Source organism: Mus pahari, chromosome 17 (genome assembly GCF_900095145.1).
Source record: "Mus pahari chromosome 17, PAHARI_EIJ_v1.1, whole genome shotgun sequence".
NCBI classification, from domain to species: domain Eukaryota; kingdom Metazoa; phylum Chordata; class Mammalia; order Rodentia; family Muridae; genus Mus; species Mus pahari.
This window is the reverse complement of record NC_034606.1, coordinates 47,132,242-47,141,800: the sequence shown is the minus strand read 5'-3', so window position 1 is coordinate 47,141,800 and position 9,559 is coordinate 47,132,242. Positions and strand designations below refer to the sequence as shown.

General features: G+C 47.6%; 1 protein-coding gene across 1 annotated transcript in view; it reads right to left on the bottom strand.

The window, feature by feature from the left end:
- The window catches only part of Aco2 (aconitase 2), a 42,627-nt gene that overhangs the window by 6,134 nt on the left and 26,934 nt on the right, over positions 1-9,559 (bottom strand). Inside the window, exons 4-9 of the mRNA XM_021216375.2 lie at positions 9,105-9,197; positions 5,442-5,600; positions 5,077-5,227; positions 4,003-4,107; positions 2,896-2,987; positions 1,186-1,291 (exon numbers count right to left, since the gene is read on the bottom strand). Coding sequence (XP_021072034.1) covers positions 1,186-1,291; positions 2,896-2,987; positions 4,003-4,107; positions 5,077-5,227; positions 5,442-5,600; positions 9,105-9,197 — 706 coding nt within the window. The remainder of the gene's footprint in view (positions 1-1,185; positions 1,292-2,895; positions 2,988-4,002; positions 4,108-5,076; positions 5,228-5,441; positions 5,601-9,104; positions 9,198-9,559) is intronic.

Below are 9,559 nucleotides of genomic sequence, written 5' to 3'. Positions count from 1 at the left end.
TCTCCTGGTGTGTCTGAAGACAGCTACAGTGTACTCACATACATAAATAAATAATAATTAAAAGAAAAAGCTTGTTAAGCAGCTGGGCAAGCTTCTAATCTCAGGACTCAGGAGGCAGAGGCAGGAGACCTTGGTGAGTTTGAGACCAACGTGATGTTCTAAAACAGTTCTAGGATAGCCAGGGCTACAAAAGGAGACCCTGTCTCAAGACAACAACAACAAAAAGCACAACCTTGTTATTAAAAAGTTCATACAATTGGATGATGCCATCTTGTCTATTAATCTGTTTCTCTCAGCAGAGCAGCGATTTCTTAGTCTTATTAGTCTGGGCTGCCTTGAATGCATGAAGACTCACCTGCTCAGCCCCCTGGTGCTGGGTTAAAGGCACGCACCACCATGCCTAGCCAGTGTTTGGGTCTTTTTCTTCTAATCATCAGACACTACAGAAAGTTCTTCTCACTCTTAGAGGGGCAAACTCGACTATCACTGCTGACCAGATGGGGAACCAGACTTGCTTTTTGAAGTTTCCCTTCTTAATTGAGAACATGTATTATTAGCAGGAGGCACATGCATATTTATACTGAAAATGACTTCCTTTTGTTTATCCAGAACCCAAGTATAGTGTTCTATCTGGCGACTCTTAGCACCCCTGCTTCTCAATCTTGTTGCCATTGTTGAGTCAGTGACAGTGTGACAGTGTGACAGTGTGACAGTGTGTTTGGATGGACAGTGAGCTGCTTCTCTATTTGCCTTGTGTCTGGAGGCAGCTATGAAGTGGCAGAGTCTGGGTTCACACCAGGCCCCGTGACTGCAGGCCAGAGACTGTGAATGCCATGGACACTCAGGCTGAACTGCAGTAGCAGTGTGCCAGTGTGACTGCATGTGTGATGTGTGCAGACAGCAGCACGGCATATGATCTGTGTAAATGTACATTTACATAGATGTACGTGTTCACGTATACAGTGACACAGGAATGTTCTCAAAAACTATTTCTGGTTAAGAGTCAGAGTTAGAGGTATTTTAAAACTCTTCATGTGAAGTACAATAAACATGTATTCTTTCTATACCAAGCACAGGTAATATCTGAATAACCAGAGACCCCCTGGGGAGTGCCTGCCCCAAGAAGTACCATGAAGGTGATTGTCCCCAGGTACCTATTAACCTGATAAAGTAGAAGGCACTCACCTACTCTGATGTCCAGAGGCCAGCCTTCCTTCTCTGCCACAGCGCCCACATCTGCCACTGGGTGAGCCAAGTCAGGGGTAAAGGGCCCATTGATATGTGGCTTTAGCTGAAAAGACAGGGTCAAGGAGAAGAGAGACAAGTAGAGTGGGGATGGACGATTATCCTCTTTCTTTCTTCCTTCCTTCCTTCCTTCCTTCCTTCCTTCCTTCCTTCCTTCCTTCCTTCCTTCCATCCTAAGACTCTCTCATTTCTATAGAAGGAACTGTCTTCTGTCCTTAGGGCTCAGACTTTGTCATGGGAGACAAGTGGGCAATAGGATGGGGTCCCCCAGCACTTGAGTCCCCCAGCCCTGTCAGGCTGTCTTGTCTCCACATGGTACACACAGGAGCTGAAGGGTAGAGTGACAGGCCTCCTTCAGGTCACAAGAAGGAGATGACAGAGGTACAGAAACAGTCTGCGCCACCTGCCTCACAAGTCCATCATCTCTGAAACTTCACTGCTTTTGAAGGAGCTGGGCCTGATGGTGAGGAATGATTCCAGTTCTTGAGAGGCTGAGGCAGGGGACTGCCAGGTAAAGTCCACCTGGGTTAGTTAACAAAGTTAGTTCAAGAAGAGCGCGAAGAACTTAGTGAGACTTTTTTTTTTTTTTTTTGGTTTTTCGAGACAGGGTTTCTCTGTGTAGCCCTGGGTCCTGGAACTCACTGTGTAGACCAGGCTGGCCTCGAACTCAGAAATCCGCCTGCCTCTGCCTCCCGAGTGCTTGGATTAAAGGTGTGCGCCACCACGCCCGGCTTAGTGAGACTTTCTTAAAAAGAAGACATAGCCGGGCAGTGGTGGCAAACACCTTTAATCCCAGCACTCAGGAGGCAGAGGCAGGTCATCTCTGAGTTTGAGGCCAGCCTGGTCTATAAAGCAAGTTCCAGAACAGCCAGGGCTACACAGAGAAACCCTGTCTCAAAAACAAGAACAACAACAAAAAAAATCAAACAACCCCAACCAACCAACAACAAAGAGGGCTGGGGACACAAATGTGCTTGCTTAGAGTTCAAATCTAGTACCAAGGGTTGGGACAGACCAAAAATGTTCCTACTGGAATCTTCTGACAGACCATGCCATATGCTTTTTTTTAAATGAGGAATGACTAACAAACATGACGTGCATAGCAGAGTGCCTGGCACACAAACACCAACACACCAGACTCTTACTCCATGAACTAACCCATGTCACTCACACTCCCCTTAGGTTCCACACTTGGTAAAAGGACACCTACGGAGGCAGGTCAGCTAGCACAGATCCACAGAGCCAAGACTGGCACTGAACAGCCTGGCTTCTGTTTGCTCTAGAGCCCTTCCTTGCCTGGCTTCAGTTTGCTCTAGAGCCCTTCCTTGGCTCTCTGAACATCTGTCCTGCAGGTGTCAGGATGCCAACTCATTGCAGCTTGTCCTAAGAACTCAAAGTGAGCCTCGAGGGCAAGAGCTTAGCCTCCGCTAAAGTTTCGGAGCGGCAAATGGACACTCGTGTCAGACTTGCTTTCCCCATAGCTGAATGTCATGTCCTTCTGTCTGTCTCCAATTCCTGCCTGATTTAGGCCCTAAGAACCAAGGGCCTTGCTGGGTGTGCTGGTAGGACCTGCTCCCCTACCCTCCTGCCTAGTGCCAAAAAATAAAAGCCCCACCCTCAGCAGTCCCCCAACTCTGCTTCTCCGCTCACCTCATTGAGGTTAATTTCAATCACTTGGTCATACTGGCAGCCAGGGTCAGGCACTAAGTGATCCTTGAATTCTTCTGCTAGGTTGGCAATGTCTGGAATCCACAAGGGAAGAGAATGAAGCAGAAACTGGTTTTAAGACTTTGTTTATTTGTACGCCTGAGCCAGATACCTGCCACTTACCAAATAGCAGGTTCCAGGCAGTAACTAAGTCAACAGAGGGACAAATTCAACAGCCCAGAGTGCTGCCCCTGCCCACCAGGAGCTCAGCCTCTTGAAGAGGCTGTCAGTGAGCCAAGAATGAAGACACGAGAAACACAGGATATGCAAAGTACTGGGATTACAAGCACACTCTACCACACAGTGTCTGAGAATCACAAAGTTTTGCACCCAATAGGGTTTCTCCATGTAGCCCTGACTGCCCTGGAACTCACTCTGTATACCATGATGGCCTTGAATTCAGAGATCTGCCTGCCTTTGCCTCCCCAGGACTAGGTTTAAAGGTGTGTGCCACTGCTCACTGGTACGGAGCAGAATTTTAAAGAAGTCACTGGATAAAGAGAGATGAGGGCAGTCCAGGTAGGACTGAGGCGGCTCTCAGCTTCCCAGGGCCTCTAACCTGCAGTAGCTACCATTCGCTTACACTCCCCTGCAGTAACTACCCATTCGCCTACACTCCCCTGCCTTACCAGGTCCTAACCCTTTATTTCCTTGTTTGAGCCTCAGAGAAACCTATGAGAAACTTGAAAGTTGCTGGGGGCGACTGGGAAGTTCCCTCAATCAGAGAGCAGTTATACAGAAGAGACCCATGTCACTTCCAGAGCTTCCTGTAGGGGGCACTGGGGACTAGGCAAGAAAAGACCAGAATTTAGCCACCTTTTCCTGTGAAGTTCACATGGATAACCTGCAGCAGGGATAATTTGGATGCCAGACCCTTTCAGAGGCTGAAGACATAATTAGAAGCAGTCACACACACCTACCTTGTCATCTACCTGCAGGGACTTCTGGGCCTCTGCATGGCAGCCAGCCTAGGGATCCCAGGCTAAGTACTCATGCCTTCAGGACAGGTGTACAGCATGGCTGTGTGCTCACCCTCCCCTAGGCGCTCACCTGCTCGGCCTGTCTTGCTTAGGTACTTTTTCATCCTGTGGTTGTATGGGAACACTGATGTAGTGGCCCCAATTTCTGCACCCATGTTGCAGATTGTTGCCATGCCTGCAGAGAAACAGAGCCCAAAGCATGAGGCTACTAGGCCCTAGGTGTGGGCCCTAGTACCTGTGTGCACACAGCTCTTCACACATCGAGCTGCATCGCTTCCTTCCTGGCCTACAAGGCCATCTAGCACCAACAAGACTCCATCCCTCAAAGCCCATGGCCAGTGAAGGGATCTCAGCCTTTACAGTAGAATTCTAGCTTTCCTACTAAGCAGAGCACGTAGCCCGGACATGGCCAGCCACTGCTTAGAGTGGTTCAAGATTATAAAGAAATAAATGCTGGCACTCGATTTACATCTCAATCTGTCTGCCTGGAATTCTGCCCTCTCTGTCACACCAGGGTCCTACGTAAATAATTCTTGGAGTTTGAACAGTAAGAATGAAATAAGGGCTGGAAAAATGGCTCAGCGGTTAAGAGCACCGACTGCTCTTCCAAAGNTCCTGAGTTCAAATCCCAACGACCACATGGTGGTTCACAACCATCCGTAACGAAATCTGATGCCCTCTTCTAGAGTGTCTGAAGACGGCTACAGTGTACTAACATATAATAAATAAATCTTTTAAAAAAAAAAAAAAAAACGAAATAAATTGGGTATAGAACATAATGGCTGTAGTCCTCGCTACTTGGGAAATACAGATATGAGGGCTGCTTGAACTCGGGAGGTTTTTGTATTTTTTTCAAGACAGGCTTTCTCTGTGTAGCCCTGGTTGTCCTGGAACTCACTCTGTAGACCAGGCTGGCCTTGAACTCACATCTGCCTGCCTCTTCCTCCCTAGTGCTGGGATTTTACAGTAGTTTTCAGTTGTTCCATCAGTTCAGCAGGTTGTTTCTAGCCTGAGCCCCACCTGTGCGTTTCTATTCTCAGCCCACACTGTTGGGACAGCCTCAGGGGAAGACCACTTTAACTACTGCTTCAGGTCCATGAGCTGAAGCCCAGAGGTAGAGACACCGTGGCTCTGCCATCCTCACCAGTGCAGGAGATGGAGTCGACACCGGGTCCATGGTATTCCACAATAGCTCCTGTGCCACCTTTCACCGTAAGGATGCCTGCCACTTTGAGGATCACATCTTTGGGTGAGGTCCAGCCAGAGAGGGAGCCCGTCAGCTTCACACCGATCACCTGAAACGGTGGGCTAGACAAGTACAGGCACCACACACCATGTCCAGGGAGGAGTCACGTAATGGAGCTTATATTCCCTTGTATTCTTCTTCAGCCCTACTCCTCACAAAAGAGACTCTAGCCTGGCTCTTCCACCTCCCACCCACCGTTCCTTATGTATTTCCAACAGCCTCCCTTCTAGCTAGGCTAGAGCAAGTTTCTCCCTTCCCCTCACCTTGGGGCACTTCAGCTCCCAGGGGATCCCAGCCATGACATCCACAGCATCAGCACCCCCTACTCCAATGCAGATGCCTCCCAGGCCGCCACCATTGGGGGTGTGCGAGTCAGTGCCGATCAGAAGAACTCCAGGGTATGCATAGTTTTCTAGAATGATCTGAAAAAGAACCAAAGACCTTAAGCTTAGAAGTCTTCAGAACAGAATTGAAGGTGGACCCAAAAAAGGATGTATAGAACTACCCCCACTGACACCAGACCAGACCACCCAGCCATGCCCAGGTATTCTTCAAGTATGGGGTACAGGCAGCCTCATTTAGACTACACCTACATATCCAGGTGGCCCGACTCATGAATAGCTTTAATAGCTTCTACTGTGTGACTTGGGTCTGTAACTGCCTCCCTGTGCCTCAGTCTCCTCATCTACAGTAATAAAGTACTCAGGTCATCTTAACCTCACGATGTGGAAAGAAGTGGACAGACTGGCATGTCAGAACGTGTTCCGTGATGGGCCTGGAAAGAGCTCCTGACAGACCTATAATGTGAACTGCCCAGGGTAATTAATCCGCCTTCCAGGCTTCTAATCAGGGTAGACAGTTCTATCAGGAACTGTCCCACAGGGTATTTAAATAAGCACTGAGATGCCAGGAGCTCTCCAGTGTCTGAGAAGTACACAGCCTGCCTCCTTCATACTCTTGGAGGCATCACTTGGCCTGCTTGGCAGGGCTGCTCTACCAAAAGACTCTCCTAGCTATGAAGGCCAGGGTATGAACACTGAGTAAGAAAGCAGGGGCAGCAACCCACATCAGTTCTACCCATGGTTCAGGTCCCTCCAAGGGGCTAGATTCATGGGAAGGTCCTTCTGGGCTAAGTGAGCCAGGTTTTTGCCCCCCCACCCCTGCCCACTAGTTTTTGTGAGGTCTTGGGCAATACATTTAACCTCTCGAGGCTTCATCTTCATTTTCTATACTAACAGCTGAAATTATAGGCATGTATCATTATATACCCAGCAGAAAAGTGTATTTTAGGCTAGACTAACATTTATAACATCACATGAGGAATTCAACCATCTACATACACAACCACTGAGGCCCAATTCGGTAGCCACCTGGCCCTGTCCTCAGTGACACGATCCCGGTGCCTACATAGCTCATGACGTAGTGGAAAAGCACTGAGCATATGCTCGGAACAATATTCCAAGTGGCCACAGCAGCTCACCTGGACCTGAGTGCAGGGTGTGGGAAGACCAGGGAGATGAAACAGGCAGATTAGAAAGCTAAGCTGCAGAGGAGCGGAGCTGCCAGATCAATGGAGCAAGGGATGGGGCTCCACCTGAATGCAAGCTGCTGACAGCCTGACATGAGGGACAGAAAAATAAAGCCAAAAGACACACATGTTGTGATGGTTTGGATAATGATAGTCCCCATAGGACTCATATGTTTGAATGCTAGTCACTGGTAAGTGGCACCATTTGAAAAGATTAAAAGGATCAGGAGGTGTGGCCTTATTAGAGGAAGTGTGTCACTGAGGTGTGTGGGCTTTGAGATTTCAAAAGCCCATGCCAAACCCAGAGTCTTGATCTGTCTAGGGATCAGAATGTAGATCTCAGCTGCCGCTCCAGCACCTGCCTACATGCTGCCATGCTTCCTGCCATGATGAAAACGGACTAAACTTCTGAAGCTGTAAGCCAGCCCCAGTTAAATGTTTTCTGTTATAATAGTTGCCTTGGTCACGGTGTCTCTTCAGAGTAATAGTACAATGATTAAAACACATGGTTCCTGGAAATGTTTTTTAAGAGTCATGCTGAATGTTTAATAGGTGGCAAAGAGCAGGCTACCACTCACAGCCCCACATTTTGGCTTAAGAGCTGCCAAAGTGGCCTAAGCCTGTGTCCTAAAATGGAATTGGGGATACCTGAATTGGGGTGCCCTCCATATCAACAGGCTAACCAAGGGTAGGTCCATGTGCCTTTATGCCCCATTGCAGAGAGACACTCTGGTTCTTACAGATGTGTGACATGCAACCCTGGCAGATCTGTCCTAAAGGGCAATGCAGCAATCCATTCTTGGCTCTGGTCTCAGAGATGGGCATAGCCAGTCAGCCTGACCCAGCTCCTCTATAAGGAAGCAGGTATCAAGGCCTGAGATGGAAGTAGGGAGAAGAGTCATCTTGGAAATGCAGAACAGATCCCATATATACAGGATGGATGGCTAATAGACATGTTCCAGGCTAGTCCTAAACAGTTGCCTTTAATGGAAGGAAGGCTGTACTTCCCCCACACACACACACATGCAACTTTTTTTTTTTTTTGAGTCAAGGTCTTAATATATAGTCTGGCCTTGAACTCACAAAGATCTACCAGCCTCAGCNCCCCCCCCCCCCTATTTGGGGATGAAAGGTGTGTGCTCCCCTGCTTGGATGACTTTTTTTTTTTAAGATTTATTTATTTATTATATGTAAGTACACTGTAGCTGTCTTGAGACGCTCCAGAAGAGGGCATCAGATCTTGTTACGGATGGTTGTGAGCCACCATGTGGTTGCTGGGATTTGAACTCTGGACCTTCGGAAGAGCAGTCGGGTGCTCTTACCCACTGAGCCATCTCACCAGCCCCTTGGCTGACTTTTAATCTCTTTGGGGGAAGGGTTTCGCATTGTAGGTCAGGCTCTTTAGAACTCAGCTTTGTAGCCTAGGATGCCCTCAAGCTCACAACAACCTCTTGCTGCAGCTTCCTGAATGTTGGGATTACAGGTGTGCCTATTAAACATGGCTTTATGGACCAAATTACCTTCTGAATTAAACACCAGTTTGGTGTTTGACTTTCAGTACTTCCATCCTGCAGAGTTCTACTCTACAGGAACAAAGCAGTGCTCTGGGCAGGGATGGGACGTGCTCTCTTTATTGATACAGGTGGGAGAGCATCGTGGCATAGGAGAGCATCATGGTGGCGCAGGCACTCCCTCAGGCCCACATCCCTATTGCACAGTTATCCAGGAGCTCTCACTGGGTGAGGATAGTAATCATAATTCAAAGTATGTTATAATAGAACCTTATTTCACAAGGTCATGGTAAGTAATAGTAAGTTAATATCCTGATAATTTTTAAATTTATTATGGGAAATAGCTCAATTATCATAGTGCTTGCTGTGCATTCAATACCCCAGCACCATAAAAATTATAATTATTTTTATTTTAAAAATACTTTTAGATTTACTTCTGTATCTGAACATTTTGTTCCTATGTGTGTCTGCAACACCTCATGAGTACCTGGTGCCTGTGGAAGTCAGAACAGGGCTTTGCATCCCTGGATCAGTTCCCTACACAACTGGTCTTAAAGCTTATGAGAAAAACAGTACACACAAAAACATTTTAATCCATGTAGCTCAGTAGTACATCCAGGATTCCCCAACACCATATAAAGGACTACAGGCATGAATCAACAAATCTAACTTCTATCCCTTCCACCAAACATGGTTTCCAGCATTTATACCCTTGTAAACTGCACTTGTCTACCTCTACCCCGGTACCCAGGATGACACGGCCACCAGCACTCTTGCTCAGCTCTCCCAAGCCTCATGTCACCAGCAGGCCTGGAACATGCTATCCCGTTACCAGAGCACGGCCTGGGCTTGGGGCCCTTATAAAGGCAAGTTAAACTGTGTATTACCTGATGAATGATTCCAGATCCAGGCCTCCAGAAGCCCACGCCATACTTGGCACCTGCAGTTGCCAGGAAATTATACACTTCCTGGTTTATGTCCTATTAAAACAAATCAATAACCAGAGCGTTAGCTTGAGCTGGGATGACCTCATACTCTGCCCGCCATGGCACTGACATGCTGGTACCATGAAGACAAGTCTTTTTTTTTTTTTTTTTTAAGATTTTATTTATTATATGTAAGTACACTGTAGCTGTCTTCAGACACTCCAGAAGAGGGCGCCAGATCTCGTTACAGATGGTAGTGAGCCACCATGTGTTTGCTGGGATTTGAACTCAGGACCTTTGGAAGAGCAGATGGGTGCTCTTACCTGCTGAGCCATCTCACCAGTCCGAAGACAGTCTTTTCTTTCTCTTTCTCTTTCTCTTTCTCTTTCTCTTTCTCTTTCTCTTTCTCTTTCTCT